This window comes from Coturnix japonica, chromosome 2 (assembly GCF_001577835.2).
Source record: "Coturnix japonica isolate 7356 chromosome 2, Coturnix japonica 2.1, whole genome shotgun sequence".
Lineage (NCBI taxonomy): Eukaryota > Metazoa > Chordata > Aves > Galliformes > Phasianidae > Coturnix > Coturnix japonica.
The window spans coordinates 21,885,690-21,902,010 of record NC_029517.1 but is presented as its reverse complement, the minus strand read 5'-3'; the positions used below and the strand labels follow the sequence as shown (position 1 = coordinate 21,902,010).

The 16,321-nt window shown below is 39.6% G+C and overlaps 1 protein-coding gene across 9 annotated transcripts in view; it reads right to left on the bottom strand.

Moving 5' to 3' along the window:
- The window catches only part of DYNC1I1 (dynein cytoplasmic 1 intermediate chain 1), a 174,844-nt gene that overhangs the window by 120,961 nt on the left and 37,562 nt on the right, over positions 1 to 16,321 (bottom strand). For all 9 annotated transcript variants that reach the window (XM_015853636.2, XM_015853639.2, XM_015853637.2 and 6 more), the window contains one exon: positions 15,460 to 15,575. In XM_015853636.2, the coding sequence (XP_015709122.1) occupies positions 15,460 to 15,575 (116 nt within the window). The remainder of the gene's footprint in view (positions 1 to 15,459; positions 15,576 to 16,321) is intronic.

Sequence of the window (16,321 nt, the reverse complement as noted above, 5' to 3'; positions counted from 1 at the left end):
CCAACCACAAGTGACTGAAATACTCAAGCAGATTTAGCAAAGGTCACCAAAAAGTGTGTCATTTGCACAATACTGGCAAGCTTTGTATAAAGTTTTTCTTTTCAAAGAGAAAATTTTTCAATAAAGGATACTGGAGGAAAGATTTAAACTGATTCTATGCAAAATTTTTCAGTACGTCTTCAGAGACAGTGTGAAAATTGGATTCCAAAACAAAGAAAAAAATTCTGTCAAGATAAGACATGATACATCTTCTTATTTCATTTTAACTTCTACTTAAATAGTAAATGAAGCTAAAACATAAAAGTGCTCATAGTTTCCCGCATAATTATCCACATTGAAATCTCTCCTCAGGAGAGATTCTGTGGGCTTTGATCCAGGTATTTTCAAGCATTTAAGGAAGGTACAGAAGCCAAAACCATATTTCTTCTGAAGAAAATGTGGTATAATTTCCTTATGCTTTTAAGGACATTCCACACATGGACAATCTGGCCTTAAGTCAGAGACAAAGTAAAATACAAACAGAATTCTTAAATGTTCGTTACTGTTGAAGGTCTGTTATTTCTATTATTTTCTAACTTTATAAAAATTCTCTTTTTATTCTAATAGAATCCGAGAATACTTAAGGAATACTGATAGTATATCTTACTAATTACTTCTCATCAAATTTACCGTAAATTACACTAAAATTACACATTGGTCTATGTCTGTGTATACAGATATCTTTTTCCATTGATTGTGCACAATTTCAATTGCAATATGAGAAAAAGGCAAAGAAAGAGAAATTGGCAGTTTTATAAGCAGACAGGCATGTAAAATACCTCCTGATGCCCTATCTAGCACTAAATCACTTTGCCTTTTAAAAGCCCTCTAAAATGGGTGAAAGAATGAGCTGCTCAGACTTCCTACTTCTACTTCCCAGTTTTGTCCTGTCTCCAGGACACATTGTTGTACACATTTGCTTCCAAATAGCAGCATCAGCCCAAATTATGCAGAGTTTTCCCACTCAGGTCACCCAGACTTAGACCCGAGTCCTCCCAGAAGGACACCCTGTGGATCATCCTTGGGTGTGTACCTCAGCTGCACCCTGACTACCTGCCAAGCCACTTCTTCCCTCCATGCCTCATCACCCAGTGCCCTGCTTTCTTTGAAAGAGTGTTGTATCTTCACTCCCAGCTTAAACCAGGGTAGCTTTGATGTTCTGTCTCTGCACAGTATCTAAACCACCAGCTGACAACAGACCCAAATGAGCTCCACCCTGATACATTTATTAGTCCCCTAAAGACAGAACATCCTCACATGCTCAGCTGCTGGCTTATTCAGTACAAGAGCTCTCTGAGTTGACTGACAGAAGCTTTACCTCCTCTGAAAAGTATGTTACAGCTGATGAGGTCAAGTTTACTACTCATTTACTTAAGAACTGCAGTGGAGACCACAATCAGACCATCTGGAATGTGAAGCAATGCAATAAAATGACTCATTAGTCCAGGGTCAGACTTCTTACAGAGTAGCATATCAGCTTCTCACATCCTTTCACACTGCCACCTCCAGAAATATTCTCTTAATTTCTTAGGAAAATACTGAATCACAGAATGGTTGGGGTTGGAAGGGATATCTGGAGATCATTTATTCCAATCTCCACATACTAACAGGGTACCCTAGAGCACATTACCTAGGATTGTGCCCAGGTAGCTTTTGATTATCTCTAGGTAAGGAGATACTACAGTCTTTCTGGGCAGCCTGTTCCAGTGCTCTATCATCCTCACAGTAAAGAAGATTCTCCTCGTGTTCAGTTGCAAATTCATGTATTTCAGGTTGTGTTCACTGAGTTTGGCCTCATCCTCTCGACAACCTTCCTTCAGGTACTTATACACATTGATCAGATCCCCCCACAACCATCTTTTCTTTGGGCTAAACAGGCCCAGCTCTCTCAACCGTTATTCATAGGAGAGATGCTCCAGTTTCTTCACCATTTTAGTAGCTCTTCACTGTACTTGCTCCAGTAGCTCCATGCCTCTCCTGTACTGTAGAGCTCAGAACTGGACCCACAGCTCCTTGTGAGACCTCACCAGGACAGAATGGAGAGATAGGATAACCTCACTCAAGCTGCTGGCAATGCTCTTCCTGATGCAACCCAGTACCAGGATAACACTGGCCTTCATGGTCACAAGAGCACACTGTTGGCTCATATGATAAAAGTACAGCTTTGTGGTTTTCAGCACATCCTCTGCTTTCCTTTTGCTATTTCTCTATCCTTCACATCTGCCTATTTTTCATCTGCCTGCTTGATTTCTTACTCTATCTCCACAGTCAGGAGTTATTTTTTAGTTTACGATGTTTCTGCAGCTCCTCAGCTCTTTGGCATTCCACCAAGTGCCAAATGTCTTCTTTTCTATTATTTTTCCAAAGCTTTTTTTCTGATTTAGCTTACGACTAGTCCTCTTCTATATCATTTTGGTTGCTCACCAGTTGAATGAACATGTACTGATTTATAGTTGTTGTTACTATTGTGTAGTTCTCGGAAAACTATAAAAGATCATAGATTTATTCAAAACTTGAAATCCTCCCTGCAAGAAGCAGGTTGTATGTCTTGACAATCACTGATCGCTTTTCCAGCTGATACAGTAAAGGTTCACCTCCCTGAAAACCTCTCCTCTTAATCACCTTGCAGTGAGGTCTTATGGAGGACTATAACACCTCAATGAGTTGGTCAACAATATAAAAGGAAGATGCTGGCATTTGGTGATTTTGTAACCAGCTTCCTGTCAAATTCATCACAACCATGAGAACAAGAAGCATCACTTATGAAGACTTCTTTTCATATTCATCCAAGTTTTTCCGGTCCCAGCAAAACCACTGGAAGTTTATAGACTCAGATAATGAGACTTCTCCAGGGATCATGCTACTCCCTGTAGAGTGTGAATTTATCTTAAGTCCTTTAGTTGTAGACATCTTGCTTCTTTCATTCATTCCCTGGAGAACTTCTTCAAGATTCTTGCACAACTAAGATCTGAGTCTCCAAAGAACCGCAAAAAGACAGCTCTGTATTTCACTTTGGCCACACCCAGACTCAAGATTTTGAAAAGCAAGTGCCCAAAACAAATCAGCAGTGTATCTCCTTTAGTAAGACCTTGCTTCTCAGCAGAATAAGCATTGGACAGTTTATAGGAAGGCTGGCAGGCCACTGCCATTCTTAGAGCCCCCTGCACAAAACCTCCACCAGCATGAGATGTTTAGAAGACAAAAATCATACCACTAACTTTAACTAGCCATGGGAACAACCCAGCTTGTTGCAGTGTCTCGACATACCTCATAAAATGCACTGAAATATTTGCTAACAGGACTATCTTCACGTTATTGTTGCTCATTTTTATTACAGCAGACCAAGAGTGCCCATCAACAGCAGGACCTCGTGCCTGGTACAGATGTCAGTTTTCAATGTGTTGACAAAAGGGGACTGCTTTATTAAATCTCCTACACTCAAAATAGGCAGTCAAATAACAAGACTGTGTCATTGTGCCATTTGTACAGGCAAGTGCTTAGCAGCACGGGTCATGTAAGCTAGCCCATGAGAACTATTTCAGGGAAAAAAGAAGAAAAAAAAAGATTCTGGAACTTATTTAAGATTCATATCTATGCATTCATGCATGTACATTTTAACCATATACATAATTCACTTAAGTTTAAGAGACCTGCTTTTAAATACTTTACCACTGTGTCATACGATGGAAACTACCTCAAGGCTACTAGGAAGGGGGTTCAAACATCCCTCATATAAAACACATCATTACGCATTAGAGGAAACTTCATTCACCAGAGAAGAATGGCATACCAGCTGGAGGTGAACACCATAAACCACATAAAGTTTTAATTAAATTCATTAAAAATTCTTTGTCTCTCAGTGGGTGTGGGGGCAGATAGATCCCTTTAACAATGGCCAACACACAATCAGGTTTGTCAAAACTAATAATAATACAAAAGCATTAACTCACACTGGGACATTTTGAAAAAGTTTGAATAAGTGCATTAGTTTTAATATGGAGCATTTATAAATTATTGCAAGATGTGGCTGGTCTTGGAGCACAGTTGCTGTTTCCATTGTTCACTGGATTGATAAAAGGTGTTAATAATAAAAGGCACATTTTTAGCAGTTGACAAAATGAATCAACCTGAAAATATAAGTGAGAAGATTATTTTTCCCTTAGAAGACACAAACATATTCACACACGCTGCCCTTTGGTGTTTACAGTCTATCACCAAAGCCATATACAACCTAAGGAATGTTGCAGCACCAGACCTCCTCCTGCAAACATATACATGCCTATCAGAAAATCATATATTCCAGAGGGAATAATCATGAGTACAGAGCTAAAACCATGCATAAATATTTGCAGGATTAGGGCTATTAACTAGGGTAAAAGAGGATAGCTATGTGGTTGCTTAGCTCTTATGTAAATGACTTTGTTTTTCAAAGCTGGAAAGCCTTGCAAAATACTTTTATGTTTAATCAAATCCAAATAAAATGATTCTACAATGTACTGAGGGGCTTCACATGATGAGTCAATGACAATGTCAGCTATTTAGACTCATGGAAAGCACTTCATTTTGGTCCCGGTACCACTGAAGTCAGTGGGAGTCCTCTCCCTGATTGCAACACAAGTCTTTGTTACCAAATTATCTCAGGCTGATGAACTGTGAAACTGCAAAGTTACTTTTACTAACCATTCCTCATCCAGACGTATTAAAGATAACTGCAAACCAGTACTAACTAATTCAGTAATTAGGTATGAAAACATGCTCACTGCATAGCTAATGCATAAGGGAGGGTCTGCGTTTTTTGTACTTTGCCAAAATACAAGAAATATAATGGGTCACGTGAGCAGTCCCACAACATATGTATTAGTGCCAAATGTAGGGAAAGAGCAGTTGTGTGCATATTCTCCTTCCTAGACCTCAGCAACCAGGCCTGTAGTTCTTTTGTCCATTTCACAGTTGCGCTATAAATCTTAGACTTAGATCCGTATCCACTCAATGTCCAGTGATCTTTAGACCAAAGAATTTGAGTGACTTTAGTTCTACTATTACTGTAAGACATATGTCTCAAGCAAGTTGTGACAGAAAGATGCATTTAAGCATTTATACAATACAAATACCGGCTCAGGAGTCCAAAATCAATGTTAGCGCAAAACGTGTGCTATAATAAGTATTGAGTCTATACTGTAAAGACTTCTGACTAGTAATGAAGCACTACATAGTCAAAGAAAGAAAAAAGGAAAGTCATTTTTCTGTTTTTTGTTTGCTTTTTCTCATTCCAATTGCTTAAATATCAGCTGTAGAAGTGTTGTCCTCAATCACACAGGTTTCAAAGGAAAATCAAATGTCTGCTTTTCTATCTCACTTTCACATAGATATAAACAACTTCAAAGGTAAGAGACAAAGGAGATGAAGAAAACAAGTAACAGTAATAATAGTCCCAGAAATGTTTCAGCTGTTGATAAAACCATGGCGTAATGCATTTGTCCATACTGTCACTGCAAAATGGTGCCAATTGTCTAACTTCAGCCATCTAAAAATGAAGCTCGTAATTGAAATGTATTGGCTAATTTCAGTACGCAATGGAGAAAGGCACAAATGGAAGGTAATTCTTTCAGTGTTATGGTAAATATTATGGCTGTTAGGATAAAGGCCTTCTAGAAGGCTCTGTCTCACTCTTCTGACCACACACCTGCTTCAGGCACCTAAAGGTGGAGCCATTACATATGATTACATGGCAACACAGCACTATCTCAAAAAGGACGTAACTGGTTAGCTCGGGTATGAGTATCTCTTATGCTGCCAGATCACCTAGCTCTGTGATAGCAAAATATCACAGTAAATTTGGCTGCCCTGAATTTACTTTGTTCATATTTAAACTGTTAGTGGTTTCTGCTATGGGTAAATACAGAGATATACATATGTCTCTCTGGTGACTCTAACTCAGTTTGTGATTTGATCTGAATTACATATCTAGATTGTAACAAAGATAAGACTCCTTACATTTATTGCAATGCACTTTCCCCAAGACTATCAGATGGTGAGATATTGTAGTGATCACCTTTATATCCACCATCAAGTATCTGTACATGTATAGATATAATACAGTTAAATAGATAAGATTATCTAAGCATTGTATCTATAGATACAACTATTGGTAAATACTTAAATAACTATACAAATGTCTCTTTAACTTTTTAACATAATTCAGTCCATAAACTAGAGAGAAAAAAGGATGAAGATTGCCCAATTCATCTCCAGTTCATAATGCTTTAACCCAGGAATCACATGACTGATGCCTCACAAGCACACATTATTGCCAGGCTTAGAGGAACTGAACCCATTTTGAGCTCCAAAGTGGCAAGCATTAGATGGCAAGTGGGGTGAGGAAAAGAAAAAAGTACCCACAGCTTCATAGCTTGAATGCCAAGCATTTTAGAAAAATAATGATTATTTATTCACTTTCTGTGGGCATTCAGTAGGACACTAACTTGCAGGAAGAAAAAAGAGCACTGTTTTGGAGAATAATGGTAAGGACATACATCTGAGTTAACTGTGGCTTAACGTGAATTTATGTTAAGTTTATTTAAGATAGATGGGGAAGTGGCAGCTAGTGCCTGGCTAAAAAGTGACATTATTTGCAGAGACAGCCTATTGTATTGTAGCAAAAGAGAATTCCATCTTCTATTAACAGTGACCAGTGGGAATTCACATTGAGACTTCTACTTCACTGACACATCCATTTCATTATAAGTTTCTTCAGTCTTCAGAGTAACTCTTGAGAGTATGTGTGAGCAAGTTAAAGCATTTAAGCACTGTAATAGGCTCCCCAGAGATGTGGTTGAGTCATCATCCCGTTTGGATGTGGTGCTCAGGGACACTGTAGCAGAGGGCTGTTAGGATAGTAAGGTTAGCTTGTGGTTGGACTCGATGATCTTTAAGGTCTTTTCAACCGGAGTGATTCTACAATTCTATGATTCTCAGGAAAGGATCCAGCTACTGCTGACTTTGAAGGAGGAATTCTCAAATACTGCAGATCAGATCCACAAGTTGTCATTACAGTAAATAACACATGGCTTTCCATGGCCCTGAGAGAACTTTTTGGGAGAGAGGAGAGGGACCCAGAGCTGCCCTTGGAGGGTTCTGCCCAGGTGTGAAGATGCACTTGGTGAACAAAGACCCAGCTTGGAGCATATCCCCATTTATCTTTAAGGTGGGTAACAACACAGCATGTGTCAAACCCTCTTCATTTCACCCAACCCAGCCACTTGGCTCCCTCTCTGGTTAGTCTGAGAGCAAGCAGCTGACATTCTATCCAAGGCAGGTGGCCTCTCCTATGGAAATGAGCCAATTAAAGAGGACTATAAAGGGGCACAATTGGCCAGCTTTTTAAGCTGTGGCTTGGCTATAGAATTGAAGATGGAGAGCTGATGAACAGGAGAATTTTCAGCTGCATAATTTTTGATGCAGTGCATTAGTAGCATGGGTTAAAACAGAGGAGGGGATTTTGGCATGTGAATCTTTTTCCTTCCTTTGAGTCACAAGTGCCAAGAAACAGAGAAGTGTGAAGTAACAGAACAGTGCTTTTTTTCAGTACATCTTTTTTACACTACTAATTAAGGGCTTTCTACATTACAGCCTGTGTCTATTTCAGCAATGATTTTGTATCTACTTATGGGATTAGAAAGATTAAGTGCTAATTAGAGCACTGAGGATTAATAACTGCTACTTCTGCAATGCACATTTTTCTTAATCTTGTCTTTAATTCCAGTGGAATTGGTCCATGTTACAAAGCCAGGGTTTGCCAAAGCTTACTGAACATGCAATAGAAGGTGCCCAGTATTAATTTCCTTATATATCCTGAATAGCAATCATCCATTAGGCTAAAGAAGGAATTATAGGGATGGTAGAAATAAGCACGCTTTGTTTCAGAAGAAAATGAAAACCTGTGTCTTCATTGTTATATTGGAAGCCCTGTTAACCCAATTTTCCCACCAGTTTTATATTTTCACATACATAACTCACAATCTGAACAGTGAGCAACACACCTAATTCAAAGCATAGTCTAATACTATTGAGATGAGAAATATGGTAAAGTGAGAACTAGAAGTGTGAAAATGGCAAATAGAGAAAAACCATCTTCTGTGTTCTCACTGACTGTTGACTCTACAAATCTTAGTGCTGTTCATTAGTAGGATAGTTTCCTTCTGTTCTCCTGTTTGGGGCTCTCAATTCTAATATATTGATAGTTATATATTTGCAAATAAGTTTAGAACTATTTGGTTGCTCAAGGGGAACACTTAACAAATCAGCAGCTGTCTATGTGTAAAACACAGCCAGGATCTTTTCCAGAGAGGAGAGACTTAGAGGAAAGTTTTCCTTTTCAGCCAACAAAAGATGCAATTTGCATACAGGTGTTACTAGGCTTCTCTCTGAATTCACGGATCACTGCTAGTTTCAGATGTCAGGACAAAAGATGGGTCAAAGGCACAGAGAGATGACTTACAGCTAGTTAAAGGAGTTTGAGGTCAAGACTGCTAAAAGCAGAGCTCATTTTCCACCAAGTGACACCAGATGTACCAGAATCTCATTAAATTACACATTTTCCACTGCAGCTAAAGGAGCAGAGTGTGTTCTGCATAAGGGAACTGACTATGGTATTTTTGTTTTATTCTGGGATACAGTCACCTCCCATCTCTTGTATGAATGATTGGGATCTATTTGCTCAAAAGCATTCACAGCATGGATTAAGATCAAGCAGGATCCGCAAGGAGGGGAGACAGTTCAGGATTCATGCAACCTGCACTGACTCTGTAGCAGTATTTCTTTCATGCACAGTGTTAGCCACACAACTGTCCCTTCCAAAGAAGCCATGCCCTCACAACTGGTTCCTGACTCCAGTGTGCAAGGCTGAAGTCAATCTCTTTGTTTTGTCTCCCATCTTCCGGAACCTGAATGGCTTAGAAAAGATGCAGGCACAGCTGCTGCAAGCCTGTTCTCTTTTCAGACTTACGGAGGATTACTAGATGTGTGTTTTGTTTTTTTTTTAATGCAGGGGTAGTTTGTGCAGGAGAGACTGGGTGCTGCAGAAGGCCTGGGTCACTTTAGAGCAGGGAATTCCCATGCATGTTACCTTGCTTTACAGAAGACCTTCCCAGGTTTTGTGGAGGAGCTGCAAAGAGCCAGATTACCATTGTGCCCCCATGCAATGTAATGATCCAGGAAGAAGTCTTAGATCCCTAAAGAGCTTTCCCTTCACAAACCTCCTACTGCGTGTAGCCAGAACCAATCTTGTCTCTGTTAAATCACTTCTTACTAGATAGCTCCCTCCCAGAGAATTACCAATGCTTAATAAATTCTCCAATCTGCCTGATCAAAACAATTTAGCATTAAGAGGGTTCTCTACTGAAAACCACTCTAAGAAATATCCTTATCAAGAAGTCTTTAGAGAGGACAGGGGAGAAGATACAGGGAATGAAAGCAAATACTGCACAACTATCACTAATAAACACAGCAGTAGGCCATGCACATAACAGGTCAGCTTTTATAAAAGGACTGGGACTGTCTTACTGAAATCCTATTTTAGCCCACGTATTGCATATTTTGAAGATTAGATACCTGATGTTTCCTCTTTCTATTAAATGGCAAGCCTGAGAATGACCACAGTCGCTTCATTCTTCCTCCAGAAGAAACATCTGTCAGTATCAAGTATATTATTCTACACAATATTATTCCTATTCTAGGAATAGACACAGAAACATTTTCCAAAGCCAAGCTCTACCTTATTTTTCTACTACAGAAAATTCCACTGAGCTGCTAGTAGAAGAAATGCTTTACAGATATTCACATACTGTCTGTGGCTTGCTAGGAGTGGCACCCAGACCCACCAGACCTGGTAGGTCCTACCTAACCTAACATGGCTGTTGTAGAGCACTCGTACCTTATGAGACAGTTTACTAACAGTACTTTACTAACAGAACTTCAAAAAGGGACCGGCAAGAACAGAATTCCCATCTGATTTCACTAGTGTACTATTAGGAAGAAATTATTTACTGTGAGGGTGGTGAGACACTGGAACAGGTTGCCCAGAGAGGCTGTGAGTGCCCCCTCCCTGGAGGCATTCAAGGCCAGACTGGATGGGGCTGTGAGCAACCTGGTCTAGAGGGAGGAGTTCCTTCCCATAGCAGGGGGTTGGAACTGGATGATTCTTAAAGGTCTCTTCCAACCCAAACCACCCTATAGATTCTACTGTAGTATTTATAGCTGAATTTATAAGGCTTCTTCTATATAATTCTTGCCTCAAAGATAGGGCCGATGTTTATTTTCTGCTCCAGTAACAGCGGTCCGACCCCTTCCTCACCTCCAGCATCCCTCAGGCTCGATGCGTTGGTTCATCATTGCACCACCAGAGGGAGCTGCCTGAATGCCTTTGAAAGATTTCACGACTAATTTAAATCTAAAAAACCAGTCCCGCCTTTGAAATCTTATTGCCTAGAAAAGGGGATGCAGTCGTGAAAGGCCATAAGAGAAACTGAAAGACAGTTATACAGCGCAATACCTGAAATCTTTGCTTTGCCTCTTTTTAATCACAGCCAATCTTGTATCGTCTGGTACAACAGTACAAAATAAGCTTTGTTGATTTAATCAAAGCAGTTTTGAATTAGGGTGTTTAGGTCAGCTATTGAGATTCACAGTATGACTCTGATGGACTGAGGTTTGAGAAGAAAAGGCAAACTAGATTTTAATACTTTGCCTAGAATAGGTCATAATATTTTTCTTATAAAATCAGTGCCCATTAGTTCAATAATAAGGTTCTGACTCTTTAAAACCAGACACTCAGTTGCAGCATTGATTCATTTTCAAGTTGTCTTTTTTTTTTTTTTTTTAAAGTAGTTATTTCTGTCCCAGTCCTGTTCTGTTTTCTAATACCATCTTTTGTTTACAACAGAGGGTCTCTGCTTTTCTCCCCGATATATCCAATGCTTTTCCATTACACATATTTTCATCCATCTTGATGCACATGCTGCATGTATGGCAATGCAGAAATGTGTCTGTATTTCACATTAAATTAGGAGTTCACAGCTGTTCTTGGGAGCAGACTTGCCTTGTGCTCTTCAGACTGGGCTGAGCTGTAAGATTCTCTAAAAGGGAGAAACCAAAGTAAGCTCTTTAACTTAACCCCTAGCTGCTGATCTGTGAGTTCTAGACAGGGCATGGGAGGCTCAGGTATGATCTTGTTCAGTTCTGAGACTGGCACTCCCTAAGCACCGTATGCATTCACAAAGCTAGAGCTGAGCTAGTCACTGGTGCAGCATGCACGGCACAGAGTCTGCTGTACATTACCTTATGGGACAGACAGACAGACAGACAGAGAGTTCCATGCTACTTAAACCTGTGAATCTCAACCCAACTCCCACATTCATTTTTTCAGCAACTGGGCATGTCAGTCCAAAGTCATTATTTATCTGATTTCCAAAACTCTAAGTAGGACACCGCCCTCATATAGTGTCAGCGTATGACACTTCTAGTCATATGTAATTCATTCAACAGTGACTGGAAATGAGAAATCTACACTAACATGGCTCCATGTAGCTCTCAGCTATTATGCTCATCAGTGAAGACCTGGTCAAGGCAGTCACTGGGGCCTAAGGAGAACTTTGGTTCCATTCTACCAGTCACCATCATTTGTTTTCCCACATACATATCTAAATTCACAAGTCTCTGTCCTTGAACCTTAGACTGTGGGTAGAATCCCTCCCTTCTCCTTCGGTGTTTTAAAAGGGACAGTTTTATGGAATGTAAGTTCAGGAAATTACAGTGTTAAAGTGATGCAGAAACTAACCCAGCCTCTGAAATGTCACCTGTTTTGACACTTCACACTGATCTAAGTTCGTCTGAACTTACATTAATACATTACTTGCATTTTTTTTTTCCTTGCAACTGTAATATCGCCACTGTTTTAATACAGCAGATAAACAGCTGGAGCACAGGTCTGAACAGTGTTCTTTGCAGAAATGGGCAAGCATTTGTGACACAGGATGAGGTTACCTTGCTCATGAAGCAGGTGTGGAAACACATTAGTTTTCCTCACATGGGCAGGCACCTGTTAAAGATGATGAAGAGGCAAAGCAAAAAGGATCTCCACTATACTAGAAATTCAAACTCCGTTCCCCCTTATAAGGGATCTAGCCTATATTAAAAATGCATTTCAGATGAATCTATTTTCATCAACAGTCTGGGAAATCAGGAAATTGAAAACATCCCATTTAGCTGATGAAGAAATAGTTTTTAACTTGATGAAAGAAGAATAACTGCATTCCCAATACTTGCCAGCTATCCCAATCTTTGTGCTTCCCACCCTGGTTTTGAGATGGGAGGCAGATGAGAGGAGTACCTCTCCTCTCAGTGTGGGGACAGAGCAGAAGGGCAGCTCTGCAGTGCTACGAAGGGACCCAGCCATTGAAGGCAACACAATGTGAAGGCCTCTGTACACTGAAGAAATGTGTCCCAAAGAACTCTCAGAAAATATTTGGCGTAGGCTATGTCTTAATTGACTGCAGAATGGAAAAGGCAGCACAAGTGAAATGTCTCCATCTACAAATACCTAAATTCAAATCCAATTACAGAAGGAAGAGGGAAAAAGTAAAGAGTGTTTTTTTTCTCAGGCTCCAGAGCCAAGATTTGGGTGTTTTTGAAGTCATCCTATGAAGAAGAAAAGGATGAAGCTTACTGTGACCTAAATAAAGCAAAAGAATTGGGTACTTGTGATCAAAGGGTTGAATGATGCATATACACATCTCTCTAAATAATAGAGTGGGTGGGAGAAATGACACGTCATTATTCCTCAGAAATAAAGCAAATTACCTGTTCTGAAAAGAGGAGTTAATCTGTTTTTACACAGTGAAGAATAATGCCACATTATTTCTTCTAAAATTAGCAGGTGACAAGCTGAGACTTCAGCGCTCAGAGCATCTGGCTCTCTGGCACCACACTGTACTTATCACAGTGAAGCTTTCCTTCTTTCCCGTACCAGCTTTAGAAAGACTGGTGAGGAGCAGCCATTGTTACAGAGGCCTATATCCATTCATCTCCATGTAAGCCTAAAATACCTCCGAGTTTCTTTCTCTGAGAAGCAAGGTGCAGAAAACCTGACATTAACGTTTTTAAAATAACCTGGTGACTTATACAGGCAAGATTCTTCCATCCAGCTGTACCTTTGTAAGTTCTCTTCTTTCAAGCCAGAATCAAATGCGTGACAGACTCATTCTAAAATCCAGTATGATTTCTGGAGCCCAAGATAGGCAGTAAAAGAATGAATTCTGAAAGCTGAAGTCAGACATGTCTAAGTAAATAATAGGTTTGTTTTTCCTTTTCTCAAACTTTAAGGCTTCAGATACCAAATAACTGAGCATGTATCTATAGCAATGGCTGAACTACTTTGTTGATAAGATAATGGCTATATTTTATCACACGAATGCATAGGAGAAGCATAGAGACTTCTCAAAACTACTCTTCTGAGGAACTGCTGTGTTTGCTGTTCATGTTTAGAGTGACAGCATGTAGGGCTCAGCGTTCACAAAGAGGTTTAGGAGACTGAAAACCTAAGAAGTGATTTCCATCGGACTAAGTAGACCAAAATCACAAAGCTTATTTATCCTCTAGCAAATTTCCAATTAAGTATCATTTCAACTGAATAATCAAACTTTTCTGACTCTTCTTTAATAATGCATGGTGATATTCATGCCCAATTTTGCGTGCAGAACACCCTATCAGCAGACTGAAATGAAAATAAGTTCAGCTTCCTCACCCACTCACATGAAAGAAGTGGTTGGGTGATATTTTTGCTATGTTTTAATGTTAAAACTTCACTTTGGTTGATGTTTCTACTTGACTGTGACAACACAGAACGTGAGAAAAGCATAAATCTAATCACCAAAACCATCTATCACCATTTGACCTCTCCTAGCAACATACTGTCTTTTTCCCATGAAGGGCAGGAGATTGCCCTCTTGTCCAACCAACAGAATGATGCAAAAATAATTGAAGATCTCCTTGGAAAAAAAGTTTTGCTACCCAGGAAGATCTTCTATGAACCTCTGAACTTATTCTATACTCAGGAGATATCAACCTGTTCTGAAAGTCAGGTCAGGTACTGAGGACTGAAGAAGCAGGCCTGGGAGAGATAAAACAGAAAGGCATGTCTTCAACTCCTTGAACCCATAAGCTTTTGCTCAGGACGAAGGTACTGCATTAGGCTATCACCTCCATCTTATCTACCAGTGACTCCCAGAGTTGAGAATCTGTTGTTCTCAAGTTGGAAAAGCATGGCCTCAGTTGACAAGTCCCATTCACTCCAGGCTTCAGCAGCCCTCAGATCAACAAGGAGAAATGAGCTGAGCTGGACTGAACAAGGGAGGCTTCTGAGACAGCCTTTCCCTCTGATAAGGCAAAGCTGTCATGACATGCTGCTCAAGAAGCTGCAACCAATGAACCGAGTTGTTTATGCATGAAAGTACCATATCAGTCAACAGACAACTAAAGTAAACTCACAATCTGAAAAAGTACAATCTCTATCTAGCTCAGGAGTCCTAAAGGCAAAACTGGCAATCCAGCTGTAGAAGAAAAGTTGGCTATGTTTATTACTACAGTGTCTAATCTGACTAACTTAAGCAAAAATTATAACCATCAGCAGTTTTTCTCCTTTTACCTGATAGTAATAATGTGAGAATTCTATCAGGCTTCTTTATTTACATTCACTTTAGATGGCTTTCATTCATGCACAGTTTTCAGTAGTTCAACACTAGCAAGTTTAGTTGTAAGGTACAGTTAGATAAACACTATTCTCATCCCTTACCTCCGTGCTTGTTAATCAACGGGAAAGCCAAACAGCTAATAAACAGCTCCATGAGTACAGATCATACAGCTTGTAAGCAGAAAAAAAATGGGACCATCCACATGAAAGTATGTAAGCCTCCTTTGTCAGCGCATGAAGCAAAACTAACTTCTGCTAAGATTCATCTTCTGGAAGGTGACACAAGTGCACTGGCCAAATACATGAGGGCAGCTTTCCATCACTGCCTCTTTACAAAGCATGGAATGAATAACTTCCTTGAGAAAGCAAGAAAATTGGGATAAACCACAGTTTTAATTATATTCATAATGATTTATTTGAAAATATGTTCTCATTATACTATTATCTAAGTACGATCCATTGTGAGGCAAAAGCAGTTTGGTTCCACCTGAATTTAGAGTCATTATTTTAATTATTCTCACCAGAACAGCCATTAATCAAGTAAACAATACCTGGCTTCTAGAAAATATGTGGGTAAGTGGTTATATTATGATTTAGCATTAATTTTCTTACATTCTTTAAGTCTGACTTGAATACTTATTTTCTACGAAAATGCTTTTGAAAAACGGATATCTTACCTTCAGACTGATGTGTGGCAAGAGGTGTCTGAGTCTCCTTGGAGTAGGATACCACCTCCCGAGGTAAGAAATCAACCTGGGTAATCTTTGACACCCCTAGTTTGTGCAGTCTTCGGCTAGGATGGAACACAGGACATCAAAAGGTTAGTTATGTTAAATCAGTAGAGGGAACAAAAGTGTTTGATTTTAAGAACAGGATTAAAAAAATACTTCAGTGTTTGCTAAGATAAAACACAATGCACTGTATATGAAAACAGTACAGTAAGGAAAATTAACCTGGAAATCATTTGCCATAATAAAACATAGGTAGTAAAAACTCTCTGGATCTAGGTTGAGCTGGGTTATGATGCTGAGAGAGACTGTAAATGGGAGAAAAGTACGACCTGCTTCTGTCCCTCACAACACACAACAAACCTGTCTCTTCCTTCACAAAGTTATTACTACAACATTGAGCCTGTTCAAGAGATTCAGTCCTCAGCCTGAGATAATCAACAGTGCAAGAGGCACAGCAGGTGTAAAATATGCCAGACTGGGACAGCTGGATGTTCACCTGAGAGCAGGGTGAATAATTTCCATAATTCCATAATTACAAAAATCCAAAATAATTTCTCTTCCACAAGGGTTAATAGCAGTGGACTTGCTGTAGGTCCATGATCATTAGAGTCCTAATGCAAGGGTTGGAGTGGAGCTCTGAGACACACCTGGAACAGATAAAGCCTTCTGTTTGTACTACTCCCCTAACTTTAAATGAGCCATGTGAACTAAATCAGTAGATCCAGCCAACAATGTATCTGGGTAAAAGAAAATGGAGAGAGATGGCTGTGCATGATCACAAACTCTTTCAGTTGTACACCGTTCACCC